A 15,245-nucleotide genomic window follows, 5' to 3' on the forward strand; every position below is an offset into this window, starting at 1 on the left:
GAGTCAAAAATCATTTTTTACGAACTTTTGTTAATTTTTTTTTGGTTTTTAATGTTTTGTACAAAAACTGTCAAATCGATTTTTTTCAAACTTTAACTGAATGTTGACAACAAGATGTTTTGAAAGATAAAAGTAAATTAAAGCCAATATCTCAAAGTTTTGAAAAGATATTTGAGTCGAAAATCAATTTTTACCAACTTTTATACATTTTTTTTTTAGGTTTTTATTTTTTGTAAAAAAAACTGTCAATTAGATTTTTCTAAAAATGTATCCTTATGTTGAAAACGATATTTCTTATAAGAAAAAATTAGTTAGAACCTATTATCTCAAAGTTTTTAAGAGATATTTGAGTCAAAAATCATTTTTTTACGAACTTTTGTTAATTTATTTTTTCGGTTTTTAATTTTTTGTACAAAAACTGTCACTTCCATTTTTTTCAAACTTTAACTGAATGTTGACAACAAGATGTTTTGAAAGATAAAAGTAAATTAAAGCCAATATCTCAAAGTTTTGAAAAGATATTTGAGTCGAAAATCAATTTTTTCCAACTTTTATACATTTTTTTTTTAGGTTTTTATTTTTTGTAAAAAAAACTGTCAATTAGATTTTTCTCAAAATTTTATCAGATATCAAAAACATTATTCTTCGTTGCACAAAATTGTTTTAGAGATGAAATCATATTTCGGTCGTAAAGTTTTGGAGGTGACAAATTTTTTTTTTCACTTTTATTGATTTATAAAAAAAACCGTTATATTGATTTTTTTCAAAAAATATACCTGTTTTGTGTCACGTTACAATATATTATATAAAATTTAATTCAAGTCTCTAGCGTTTTTGGTTCGTAAGATATTTAGGGTTAACCAAAATTTTCACCTTTTTTTCAAACTGCTATGGTAAAAAAACCACCCACGCAATTTTCTTGAGAGCCCTTTCTGCATCTTTCTGCCTTATTATCTGTATAACAAAATTTATTTGAAGTCAATATCTCTTCTGGTTCTTGAGCTATGGACGACGAAAAAAACGTCGCGAACGTACGGACGTACGGACGTACGGACGTACAAACGTACGTACACACGCACGCACAGACATCTTTCTAAAAATCTTTTATTTCGACTCTAGGGACCTTGAAACGTCGAGAAATGTCAAAATTTTCAATTTGACAAATCGGCCCATTACAATAACTTCCTATGGGAAGTTAATAAATATCATACTCAACAGTTCTTGGATTTTAATGATCGAGGTAAATATAGAAAGGTTTCAATTGTATGCAAAAAATCCTCCAACAAAAATTATATTTACTGGCTATAATAAAATTATAGCGGAGGCGACATGGAAGGTTTTCGAGGAATTGACAATTATTCTTATTTCTGTAGGTAAAATGTTGACAATATTTGTCTAACAGTGCAATTATGACATATTTCGGTAATCTCGGCTTCTTAATATTCAGTCAATTAAATGTACCTAGGGTGCGATGTCTTTTTTATTAAAAATGTTGCTTTGATGTTGCATTTTTTTAAGTTAAAATAAATAAGTTTACTGGATAAATGTTGGTTGGGGCTTAGGTACCTGAACTACCTGTTGTTACTTCCAGGGCAGACCAAGTCCAAAGAATGACCTTCTTTTGTGTGTTCAATTAACTGGTGGTTTCGGGATCCATGGGATCGATTTGATCGTTTCTCAACTCCACTTAAGTGGAGAGGTGTATTAATTCGTCGGTCAACTGGTGACGATTGGTCATTGTTTGATTCTGTACTGGAATCGGGTCGGAAAATATCTGTAAACGAAATTAAAGAATAGCATTTACTCAGTGCGAGCTATTTAAGCTAAGCACAATCATGTAGACGTAGCTGAAGTTCTTTGATAGGAAAGAAAACAGTCAAGAAGGCTAAACAATTTCAAGTTCTAGCTGGAGCTGTTGTTATAAATTTAAAGTGTCGTACGAGTTGAGTAGACTACATTTACATTTTCACTGATTTTACAAACAATATGATTTGTAATACACTTACCTCCTCCCCTTGAAGATTTTACAGGAACTCTGTATGTAGGCATATTGGAGAATTCAGTACTGGGACTTACACTGGTATCTGATTCAGAGCCACAATGGCTTGGGTCGCTATTAACTCTGCTTTGGCCTTTTGTGCGGGTGCCACTGCGACTCGATTTTTTAACGTGCCCCTGTGAAGAAGCTCCCGCCACCATTGTCATTGACTTACTAAGCGTTGAATCATCTTAAAAACAATTGTTCTCAGCATTAAGAAATTATATGAAAAATTAATAAATAAATAATTATTTGTACACTTCGTATTAAATAAATACATAATAAAGTATTTTTTTGACTTTTACTCGAATATATTTCACCAAATTTCAAATTTGTCATTTAATATAGTTTTATAAAGCGTGTATTTCACCATAGCAGAAATTAAGTCGTAATATTTATTTATTTCAATACATTATACCGATACGCTAACGTAAACTATGCTAATGATTAAAGGCTTAAAAATTACTTAACACCTTCATTTAATCTAAACAGTTAAAAAGCATTGTTTTTAATTTGAAATTCTTAAAATTGACATTTGATGAACTTACAATAAAATTTATCTAAGAGGACTAAAATCTATAAGAATGGTTCTTTCAGTCGTATGAGACGAATAAGAACCGATGGTGATGATATTGTTCCATTTATTATTGCTGCAGCTAAACAAAATTGTAAGAATTTTGTATGGTTTGCCAACGGAGGAAGATTAATACGAGTGAACCTTTGTAAATAAGGGAACAGAATATTTCCACTAAATCAAAGAGGAGAACCGAGACAAAAACGCAAAAACCTTCTCTGAATCGCTTCAATTCTCATTTGGTGTACAGAATAATAAGATGGGCATATTCTAGAATTGGCCTCACAGATGAAACAAAAAGTAGCTTGAGAACAAAAGGATCACGGAAATCGCTACCAAATCGCTCAATGAAGTCAAGGACTCTATTTCCTTCTTGAACAACAAAGCAAATATGCTAAGTAAATGAAGGTTTTAGACTCTTAAACTACTAACACCTAATTTGTGATGTTTTAATAGAGAAAATAAATTTACGAAATTTGTTCAGTGTGTAAGAATAGGAAGCGGGTCAAAACAGTGTATTCTGTACGATATTAAGGTGTTCACTTTTTTACATTGTCAAAACGATTTTTATTTTTTTTTTAGCGCTATGTGGTATTTTGATCATACATTTTTTTTGTACATACAGTGTTTTGATATACAGTATTTCAAAAACAGTATTATGAACTATACCGTATTTTGACGCCAACCCCTAGGACTATTCTGCAGGCGTAATTGTATGTGTAGTTTTTCCTAAAGTTTGTTTCTTCTACAAATTTATAAAAATGCGATGCGACGAGGTTAAGGTCGCGTGTCAAAGCATTAACTTTTTATTCATTTTTAAAATATAATTACTTTAGCTTCGTTTCAAGGACATTTTATATTATTTGAAGAAGAAACACACTTGTGAGAGAAATTACAAATGAACTGCTGAAAAAGAAAATAATTTCCCTTTGTAAAAAAATACAAAATTGTAATCAAATATTTTTACACCAAGCTTCACAAAGTATTACATTACACATTATGTTTTATGAAATTATTATTATGACTTTTTTAAAAAGTTCTTCGAAGTAATACTTCCATTTTACACATTTTCTTAATCGCAAGTATAAGATTTGAAATTTTTTAAAGTCATGTTAAGAAACATTTACAAAATTCTTGATGTTATATAACAAATATTCAAAATTTTAGGTACCGCTTTGTACCGATTGTAAGCAAACTATACGAAACTCAAGGCCAACAGAGAGACAGCTTTCATAGAATCCAAAATAATAAAAACATTGGTCCAAGGAAGAAAATAAAAAAATTAAAAAAAAGTTTGTCCTTGCTCCGGGCATCTGAACCACTCAAATTAATATCAAGTGGTTGGCGAATTAATTGGTTTTCGTGGGCGGTTGTACCATAGAAGTTTAAAAAATGGCGAAAATTTTGGTTAACTTCTAATATCTTACGAAATAAACTTGAATTTTTTATAAAATATATTGTAACGCAATACCAAACAAGCATATTTTTGTGCAAAATAACGTTTTAAACATCTGGTAAAATTTTGAAAGAAAAAAACAAATTGACAATTTTGTTTATAAAAAATAAAAACCTAAAATAACATTTCTCAAAGTTGGTAAAAATCAATTTTCGAATCAAATATCTTTTCAAAACTTTGAGATTATGGCTTCCAACTAATTTTATCTTATAAAATATTGTTTTCAACATTCGGAAATTTTTTGAAAAAAATCGAATTGACAGTTTTTTGACAAAAAATAAAATATAAAAAACAATACTTAAACTTGGTAAAAATTGATTTTCGACTGAAATATCTTTTCAAAACTTTGAGATATTGCCTTTAAACTACTTTTATCTTTTAAAAAATATTGTTGACAACATTCAGTAAAATTTGGAGAAAAATCCAGTTGACAGTTTCTTTTACAAAAAATAAAAACCTAACAAAAAAAAAAAAAAAAAAAAAAGAGGCTGGGATGCGACCCACACTGATAACTTCCCATCCCGTCTGTCGATTTGTCTTGCTTAAATGTTTGTTTATATGTACTCGTATCAATTTTTACCAAATTTGCGTACTATTTTTTGTAGATTTTATTTTTTTTATGAAAACACGGACTGTTGGATTTTTATATAAAAATTACTGAATATTGAAAATAATATTTTTTGTGAAATAAAACAAGTTTGAAGCCAATATTTTTAATTTTTGAAAAGCTATTTGAGCCGAAAGTAAATTTTTACCAAGTTTTAGTATTATTTTTTTACAGTTTTTTTTTTGTAAGAAATCTGTCAATTCGAATTTTTTAAAAATTTTACCAAATGTTGAAAACAATATTTCTTTATAAGATAAAATTAGTTTGAAGCCAATATTTAAAATTTTTGAAAAGATATTTTAGTCGAAAATTAATTTTTACCAACTTTTGTTAATTTTTTTTCGGTTTTTATTTTTTTTGTAAAAAAACTGTCAATTCAATTTTTTTCAAAATTTTACTGAATGTTGACAACAAATTTTTTGAAAGATAAAAGTAAATAAAAAATTAAAATCAATATCTCAGAGTTTTGAAAAGATATTTGAGTCGAAAATCAATTTTTACCAACTTTTATACATTTGTTTAGGTTTTTATTTTTTGTAAAAAAAAACTGTCAATTCGATTTTTCTCAAAATTTGTCCTAATGTTGAAAACAATATTTCTTATAAGAACAAATTAGTAAGAAGCTATTATCTCAAAGGTTTTAAAAGATATTTGAGTCGAAAATCATTTTTTACCAACTTTTGTTAATTTTTTTTCGTTTTTTATTTTTTTGTACAAAAACTGTCAATTCAATTTTTTTCAAAATTTTACTGAATGTTGACAACAAGATTTTTTGAAAGATAAAAGTAAATAAAAAATTAAAATCAATATCTCAGAGTTTTGAAAAGATATTTGAGTCGAAACTCAATTTTTACCAACTTTTATACATTTTTTTTAGGTTTTTATTTTTTGGAAAAAAAACTGTCAATTCGATTTTTCTCAAAATGTGTCCTAATGTTAAAAAAAATATATCTTATAAGAACAAATTAGTAAGAAGCTATTATCTCAAAGTGTTTAAAAGATATTTGAGTCGAAATCATTTTTACCAACTTTTGGTAATTTTTTTTTGCGGTTTTTATTTTTTGTACAAAAACTGTCAATTTCATTTTTTTCAAACTTTTACTGAATGTTGACAACAAGATTTTTTGAAAGATAAAAGTCAATTAAAGCCAATATCTCAGAGTTTTGAAAAAATATTTGAGTCGAAAATCAATTTTTACCAACTTTTATACTTTTTTTTTTAGGTTTTTATTTTTTGTAAAAAAAACTGTCGATTAGATTTTTCTCAAAATTTTATCAGATGTCAAAAACATTATTCTTCGCTGCACAAAATTGTTTTAGAGATGAAATCATATTTCAGTCGTAAAATTTTGGAGGTTACAAATTTTTTTTTTTAGTTTTTTTGATTTATAAAAAAACCGTTATATTGATTTTTTTCAAAAAATATACCTGTTTTGTATCACATTGCAATATATTATATACAATTTAATTCAAGTCTCTAGCGTTTTTAGTTCGTAAGATATTTAGGGTTAACCAAAATGTTCACCTTTTTTTTAAACTGCTATGGTAAAAAAAAACCCACGCAATTTTGTTGAGACCCCTTTCTGCATCTTTCTGCCTTATTATCTGTATAACAAAATTTATTTGAAGTCGATATCTCTTCTGGTTCTTGAGCTATGGACGACGAAAAAAACGTCGCGAACGTACGGACGTACGGACGTACGAACGTACGTACACACGCACGCACAGACATCTGTCTAAAAATCATTCATTTCGACTCTAGAGACCTTGAAACGTCGAGAAATGTCAAAATTTTCAATTTGACAAATCGGACCCATTACAATAACTTCCTATTAGAAGTTAACAAAAATGGATATTAAAGTTCGGTTTTCTATTTTGTATTGAAAATTAATAAGAGCATTGAATTAAAAAAAAAAACCGAGCACTATATTATTAAATGATATAAAATTTTGAAAAGAAAAGTAATTTTTTTTTAAATTTCGAGCTCAGAAATTAATTTTTAAAAAACTGTTCCCTCAAACAATTTGTTTTCTCTGTATGTTTAAAGGTTTAAGCCTCTTTGGTAACCTTATACCATAATCACCCTGTATGAAAGACAAACAAAATGTCTAGCCTTAAGGAAGTATACAAAACAACAGAAGTGCATAATACAACAAGAATGCACTTGCTAATTTAAAAAGCTAATAAACTCACCATCTGTATTATAATATCGTTGCTTGTGCCAACTGGATTTGGATTTAACGTGGCCAAAACCCGAGCTCGATAATATTGGATAGGCAGTCGCATTCAAATTTTCTCCCTCCGGGTGGCCGAACGTTTTGAACTGCATTGTGTAGTCCAAAGTAGAGGGCGTTACTCCCCGAGTTGGTGTCTTCGTCGGGTTGGAGGCACCTGTTCGGCCTCCATTAACACTGAATGTAGCATATGGCGATATCTCATACATTTCTAAATAAAAGAGTTAACAAAATCGAAATAATTTTACGCATCATTAAATTTTCTTGTGGCTCATTTTTCTGAAATTCGCTATGTGTAACACTTGTTAAAAAATATATATTTATTCATAAATCCTTGAACAGGTGGAACATTTATACCTGAATCGTTTCCCTTGTCTACTGTCTTTACCGGAGATGCACTGTAGACTTGCTGGTTTCCTCGATTATCACGATCTTCTTTGTAGTCGCCCGGGATTGCTCTTGATTCATATCCGTCGGAAATTGGTGCGCACAACGTCCTTCGATGCTTTATTATCAACCCACTGAATTGTGTGAATGTCATCGTTGTGATGAACCCAATATACAAGCAGCCAAATTAAGTACGACGACGACAGCCATAATGAGCAGCAGGAAAGGAAATGATACGAAGAAAAAAGAAATCCTATTAACCCCAGAGGTAAAAAGAAGTTGGGACGTAGCATCATTGTTGCCGGAATTAATAAACAACTTAACCGGGAATAAGATGAAAATGGGGAGCACAAGGCACAAAAAAGAATGAACAATGAAGTAAAACTTCGTTTGTTTGGTTAAGTCTGGTGAAATAGTCTATGACGGATTCCAGAATTTTAATTAGAAGATTACCTTGCTGTGTGTAGTGGTACTAGCATATATATGTAGGTATGTACCTAAACCACACAAATATTATTTCCGTATTAGGGATCCCATAAATAATTCTCAGCAGAATGGTTTGAGCATGAGAAATCGTTTTGTATCCTTTGGGACTCAGGGTGGTTTTTGGGAAGCGAGAAAGCAAACACACAGTTACTTACACAATAATGATGGCGATGGTTATGATGATGATTACAATCAATGTTGAAAACCAATCATTGGTAGGATTTACATTTATTAAATTGTTGGCCAAATCCGCCTCCGATGGAAATACAGGTGGTGGGGGAATTTTAACTCCGTCTAGGTTGGTTGTGGCAAAGTTATAGTGTTCCGTGGTCTTACCGGCATCATTTGTTCCTGAAATACGCAGTTGATACCATTTAGACGGCAAAAAATCGCAAAATATTAAATTTTCACGATTCTCTTCAGCGTTTGATATGTCTGATGTTACAACTGTCCATCTGATGTCGCCTGCATGGAATGGGTTTGAAATAAAAAAAAATTATACCAAAATGTAATTAATGAAATATTGAATTTTGTGGTTGTTTTAATGAGTATTGGTGTATGTTAAAATACAGAAGGTAGTAACCAGGGTGGTTTAAAAGGGGTTTAATCCAATATATCCCACAATGAAACCGCATAGAGTGAAATACTTTTTTTTCTCTCGGCTACTATGAGGAAAATAGACATCACATGCTATTTTTTGTTCTTTTGACCCAATTTAAACTTTCCAATAAGATACGCTTCATGAAAATCTCCCTGTTTTTTTTACATTTTCTATACATTCTTCCATTAAGTAAGTTGTACCTGTAGCTTGAAAACCCGAAGATTTACCCTCACGTTTTAAGACTCAAATAAGAGTTAATGAGTTAACTAAACAAAGGCTGGGATGTAAATTCTTTTAAGAGCTTCCTATTGGTACCAGGTTAAAAATTTAAAATAGTATAATTTATGTAACCAGTCTTTTTATTATCAAGACAGCCTAGATTTGCAATCAAAAATTTAAGTTTAAGCTGTTTGATGAGGGTATATTTTCGAGTTTCATCAATACATTTCTATAGGAAAGCGCTGCCTTTAACAAAAAGGTTAACAATACTATTTCTTTCGCATAAAACAACTTGGAAGTCAAAATCTTCTTTTATTCTAAAGATATTTAATTTAGTTTTTTTTTTAATTAGATATATTTTCTTGAAACTATAAAGTCATCTCATAAAAAACATTTTTTTTCAAAATTCATTGTTTTCAACATTCAGTATTTCATACAAATTAAATTACAATACAAAACTGGTAAAAATTGATGTTCGATTCTCAATATTAATTGAATAAGTTAAGGTATTGACTTCAAAGCGGTTAATTCTGTGTTCAATTTTTTTATTATCGTAAGATAATGGTCCTAGAAAAATCCAATCCGTATTTTGTTTTTATATAAAAAATATACACTTTCAAGAAATGCTAGTCAAATTGCAAAAAATGGATTTTCGAATAAAAATCTCGGGAGCAGAAACTTATTTTATTGTATGCCAAATATTGTATCTAACTATTAATTAATTTTTTAGACAGATTAAATTGACATAATTTTCGAATCAAGTATTAGCAGACCATACAAAGATAATGACTTCAAATTTTGAATCTCACACAAAATATTTTTATTAATATTTTGTTTAAGTCTAAGACAAATCGACAGACGGGTTGGATCAAAAACCATGATTTTAATCTTTAAAGTTCTTTCTGCATTTTTATGTGATATTATCGGCATATCAAAATGTATATTAAAAGTCGATATTTTTACTGGTTCTTGAGATATAGTTGACGAAAAAAGGTATCCTGATCAAAAAAACTGAAAAAAATAAGTGTCACCTCAAACACATTACAAAAAAAAAATTATTTCATCTCAAAAATAATTTTATGCAACCAAGAAAATCTCGATTGAACAATTTTTTTTACAAAAAATAAAAACCTAAAAAAAAGCATTATTAAAAGTTTTTAAAAATTGAATTTCGGCTCGAATATCTTTTCAAAAATCAAGGACATTGGCTTCAAACAAATGTCATCTTATTTCTATTTTCAATATACAGTAAAATTTTGAGAAAAATCTAAACTATCAATATTGTGAAATGCAGGGTTATTGATATAAGGAGCACTAAAAGGCTAGTGCGAGTAGGTTAGGTTCAGACATGCCAAAAATCGAATGGAAGGGGAAGTTTAGTTCTGCAAGTTCAGGAAGGATTTTGAATTATTATTTTTGAATGAAATGTCCACAAAAAGACTTTTTAATTTAAAATTATTATTTTTTCAAAAGTGTATGTGCAAGGTTTTTATTTGAAAATTCAATTCAATTTGTAAGTTTCAAGTTAAAAAATTATTTTTAAACAACTATTCACCCATCAGCTTTATTTAAAAGTTAAGTTAAAAAATGCATTTTTTTTGAAAATTGTCTCTTCCACGTAAAAAGGGGAAAGTAGACCTCTCTAACGAAGAATTTTTTTCATGTCGCAGGGCAGCCATTTAGCACTTTATACGAATCACACTGCATAAGTAAAGCTTACATCTTCTTCAAATTATAATCAACTCTGTAGTCTGATTTTTATCTCTGAGAAAAAAAATTGAGCAACTATAGAATTTGATTTGAGAGAATTTTTAGTTGATTGATATTTGGCCTAAAAACATTAATTTAAATCTAGAAGTTGAAATCATAGACACACCATATAAAGACCGGAATCTTTCGCACCCATATTTGTTTACATTGTTGTAAATTGCTGTGGTGAGAACTTTAGATTTGATTTTAGCTGTCAAATGACAAAATGAATTCCAATATTTGCATTTTTAACCATTTTTGATAGGAAAATACGAACATTGGAACTCACTTGGACCAATTTGCATAGTTTTGACTTGATTTAAAAACAAGCTAATAGACAAAAGTGTTGGCTTTAAAAAAATTTATAAAATTTAGTTGTAAGTATTACCATTATTGTTTCCATTTAACGTACATATGTTTTTAAATTGCCCCTAATGCCTAATGCCATAGTGAAAAAATGATTGTTTTTAACTGTTCAATACAAATCCGTCATTATTTGTCGACTGAGTTATTGTGCTTTTCCCAAAAAATGCAACAACTAATGTCGCCGTAGCCACTAGGTGCCTTCTATAAAGAATTTCACATCACTCTACTTTATTTTCGTGGTGAATTGACTTTAGCTGTGGGGAATTGATGTTACAATGAAGGGTGCGTGAAAATTAACGTTTCAGTTTGTAGGCAAGCCAGAATGGCAGATTGGTTTCCGGTCTTTATATGGTGTGTCTATGGTTGAAATTCTGTGTGTTCCACATTTATGAAATGGCCACTAGACACTTGGGGTTGTGACCTCTTTATGGAGTATGGAGAAAAAAGTGTAACAAAAAGAAAAAAAGTAACATAGTAACAAATACAAACAAATTAAGAAAGGTGTAACACTTTTGTTACACTTGTAACATTGTGGCAACGCGCGCTGGTTCTATTACCATTTTACCGCTTGTACACCTTGCGAAAGAAAAAAATAACGAAAATTCATGTATACCGGGCGATTGGTATAAGGTGTACCAAAAGGCTAGAGCGAGTAGGTTATGTTTAGACATGTAAAAAATCATATGTGATTGTTTAGTGTTAAATTTTCAAAAAAAAATTGAATTAAAATAGACAAAAATAATAAAACTTACATACATTTACAGATCCATTTTAAAGTGTTTTGAAAAGCCAGAAACCCACTCTTGAATTTTGTATTTAAATAAAATTGTCAATAGTTTTTGAAAAATTAATTTTAAATTTGAAACTTAAACGAGTTGGATAGACCCTCCATTCTAAAATATTTTTCTTGTATTAAACCAACCTACTTGCTGTAATCTTTTGTCTCAAATTAAGTCTTTCGTTAATTCATCCGAGGTAGTACTTCATGAAGAGATAGAATCTTTATATTTATTTGGAGCTTTTCGGTTGTATATTGATTACTTGTGGTTAGGTAGGGTATATAGGGTATTTTTTGGGGAGAAAGAGGCGATTTTGTATTTTGGTTATATTTTTTCAAAATAATTTTTATTTTCCTAGTTAAGCAAAATTAAAAAAATTGCAGAGTAATTTTCAGTGAGATGCCACTGTTTGTGGCCAAACAATATGTTTTTTTTTGATTTTGTCAAAAATGTCCAAAAATAGTGGCTTCACTAAAATTGTACGAGGCCTCCATCCTACACGGAGTTCTAAGAAGATTTAGTGTGTGCTGTATGTATCTAAAATATTACTTCAACTAGCAAAAACTCCATTTTGAAAAACAATATCACCGAAAATAGGAATAAAATACATTTTACAAGTGACCTAAAAAGAACTCACCTAATGGACGATGTTCAATAGCAAAGTGACTAATTGGACATCCACCATTGTTCCATGTTGCCAGCTTTAAATTAACGCACGTTGCATTGGTTACGATTAGTTCGTTGCCATTTGGAGCCTGGGAAACTGTAAAACAAAAGAAAGACCGAAAGCAAATATCAATATAGAATGTATGCATGTTAGATACAAATGTAAATTTAATTGGAATTGCGGGCGAAGCAGGAGAATTGAATGTTCCAATAAATGTTTGAATTTGAAAGTCAATGACCGCGTTAAAGCCACCAACAAGCATTCAGTTCCAGGTTCAGATATAATTCAAATCTACCCCCAACATCAATTGAACTGATTAATCAATAATAATTTAAATTGACTCAACCACAAAATTGAATTGCAGTTTATGTAGATATGAGTAGTGCACTCACAATGTGCAGGGTCTTTCACATACAACTCACCTTTTCCCTTGGTCCATACGTTAATCTCCTCACATGCCGTGCCACTGTCTACAATGTTATGAGCAGACATTTTGATTATGTATTGGTTGCCGCACTTCAGTCCTGTTATTGTATAAGCAGTATTTTCGGGCGTTAGTTCAATGGACGTCCATGTACCTCCAACCATTCTATAAGATATTGTATAGCCCTGAAGGGGTGCTCCCCCGTCTTCGGGAGCATCCCAGCTTATTCGTATACTATCTGCAGATGCGTATTGTACAATTATTTGAGGGGATGCTGGTGGTTTCATTGAAATCACTTGGTAATGAATTTCATCGCTGCCAAAAAGGTTATTTGCTGTGCAGGAGTAGTTTCCAGAAAGGCTACTTTCGATACCTATTTTAAAAGAAGTTTATTACAATATTAAAAAGTAATTTAGGTTTTTGATTCTATAATTCGTTATCATAATTGATATTACTTTATTCGTACTTGTATAAAATGAAATATGTCACAAATTGTTCCTTTTCTGAATCTCTCAATTTTGTATACAGAATATCATATGCAGGCACACATTTGTATATTAATTAGTATATAAATAAGGGCGACTTAAAAGAGCGTTTTTGATGATAAGAAAATAAGATGAAAGAGTTATCAAACTTTCTTACTTCAAGGATCGAAATGTCTGAGAGTTTATTTTTCTAAATACACTTAATAACTCTCGTTTTACTACTTTAAATACTTTTTATTTCATAGTTTTTGAATATACAATATGTACAATACAACGACATACATATGTATTTTTGAAATGTACGAAAATAGTATATAGTGCTGCCATCTAAAGCTGTGGATGCAGCAAGAATAGTTGATTTAAGAATATTAAACTTGTATGGTAAAAAAACCACCCAATTTTTTTAGAGTCCTTTCTGCATCTTTCTGCCTTATTACCTGTATAGCAAAATTTATTTGAAGTCGATATCTCTTCTGGTTCTTGAGCTATGGACGACGAAAATTCAAAATTAATTATTGTTAGAGAGCGCGTGTGTGCGTGTATATGTACGTTCAGGCAGATATCTCAAGAACAAGTAGGATCTATGCTAAATTTGCTACTCCAACTTCTCTCAATTAAACTCATAATTAATCCTTTTATTTTTAGACTAGGTATAATAATTTCATTACAATTCTCAACATTCTTTTATTATAAAGTGCAATTCAATTTAATTTTATAATTTTTCAATGATAGGTAAGTGTTTAAAAGTAAAAATGAAATTTTTATTTAAATTAATATTAAATATTTTTTAATACTAAATATAGAAACATCGATAATAATATGATTGTATTTATATAGGACGCTAACACAACTTATCAACTCAAAGTGATTGTGTAACAAAATACTCATGCATATCACATGTAGAGTCTATAAAATAAGGGTTTTGCCTCGAAATAAGAGATATCAACCTGGAAATTCGCTTACACATTCTTGTAAGTGTTATAAACAATACTTAAAGTCTAATAAAATTTCGTGTCTGCGTCGTGCGAGTGGGTTGCCAAAAATTTGGCGGCCACAAACAATTTAATTTAAAACAATTGTTGGGCGTTGCCCACCAGTTTTAATTTATTTATTTTGTTTTAGGAATTGGTATGCAGACACAAGATTTTATGAGACTTTCTACAAAATTATTAGAAAACCAATAGAAAGGAGGTATAAACAAATCACCAGCTTAGTTTCTTTCATTCCGGGGTTGACCTCTATTTTCGCCTTATTTTACTGCACTGGTATGTGTACAATACGTAAACATATAAGTATACTTACTATGTATTTTTAAGTTTCCTTCATTTGTAACCTCATAGAAAGGACTAAATGTTACCGGACGATCTCTTGTCAACCATCTTGCTCGAGGAGTAGGATTACCCACAGCCAAACATTCCAAAATCAAACCTGTTCCGACAGCCTTTCGTATTGTTTGCCCGAACGATGCTATTCGTGCCGGTGCTGCAAAAGAAAATTATTGGAAATGTTATTCTCTCATCCATTTCGCATGGCTGTACATGAATATAGCTAGGATGTTAGAAGCAACGTTGCTTTTCCAATAAAAGGTTCAAGTTTATTATGGAAGGGTATTCTGGGACGGAAATGTGACGTGGTTTTCCAGGATTGTTCTACTGAGGAGCCTTTCCGAGTAAATACAAAATTGTTTTGATCGGGATTTTGAAATTGCATTCGAAACCAATTTGAATATTGGCATACACATTTTATTTGTACGTACGAGTACATACGAGTGTTCATTTTATTGATGCCTTGGGCCATTTGAATTCAATTTTGACATCCCATTTGGATTTGTTTGAATTAGTGGCTATAAGGGGATCAGACAGGATAAGGCAGAGAAGGAATTGATGTCATATAATGATAAAAGAGAATGATGCATTCCACACTTACCTCGTGTATTAGTTGCTTGGGCGACCACTGACGTTGGCTCACCTTCCCCCACGGATGTTGAGGCTGAAACCCAAAACTCGTACATTTGGTTCTCGACAAGGCCTCTGGATTCGAATGTTATTGGATATCCGTTCTCGTCCACCCGAACCATGTGAGCTTTATCCGGTCAAGAGATTGGATGAGGGTAGATTAGAAATAAAGGAAAGACAGTGAATAAAAGCATACAAATAATTTATTACATCATTTT

General features: G+C 30.4%; 1 protein-coding gene across 3 annotated transcripts in view; it reads right to left on the reverse strand.

Annotated features, from left to right (window-relative positions):
• Window positions 1-15,245, reverse strand: part of LOC129954222 (cell adhesion molecule Dscam2) — a 108,967-nt gene that overhangs the window by 8,388 nt on the left and 85,334 nt on the right. For 2 of the 3 annotated variants that reach the window (XM_056067981.1, XM_056067982.1), the window contains exons 24-32: window positions 14,999-15,154; window positions 14,375-14,554; window positions 12,586-12,960; window positions 12,134-12,259; window positions 7,938-8,247; window positions 7,267-7,430; window positions 6,869-7,120; window positions 2,007-2,228; window positions 1,576-1,774 (exon numbers count right to left, since the gene is read on the reverse strand). In XM_056067981.1, coding sequence (XP_055923956.1) covers window positions 1,576-1,774; window positions 2,007-2,228; window positions 6,869-7,120; window positions 7,267-7,430; window positions 7,938-8,247; window positions 12,134-12,259; window positions 12,586-12,960; window positions 14,375-14,554; window positions 14,999-15,154 — 1,984 coding nt within the window. Of the gene's footprint in view, window positions 1-1,566; window positions 1,775-2,006; window positions 2,229-6,868; window positions 7,121-7,266; window positions 7,431-7,937; window positions 8,248-12,133; window positions 12,260-12,585; window positions 12,961-14,374; window positions 14,555-14,998; window positions 15,155-15,245 lie in introns of all 3 variants that reach the window. The other variant, XM_056067983.1, reaches the window with a different exon arrangement.

This window comes from Eupeodes corollae, chromosome 1, assembly GCF_945859685.1.
Source record: "Eupeodes corollae chromosome 1, idEupCoro1.1, whole genome shotgun sequence".
In the NCBI taxonomy this organism is placed as follows: domain Eukaryota; kingdom Metazoa; phylum Arthropoda; class Insecta; order Diptera; family Syrphidae; genus Eupeodes; species Eupeodes corollae.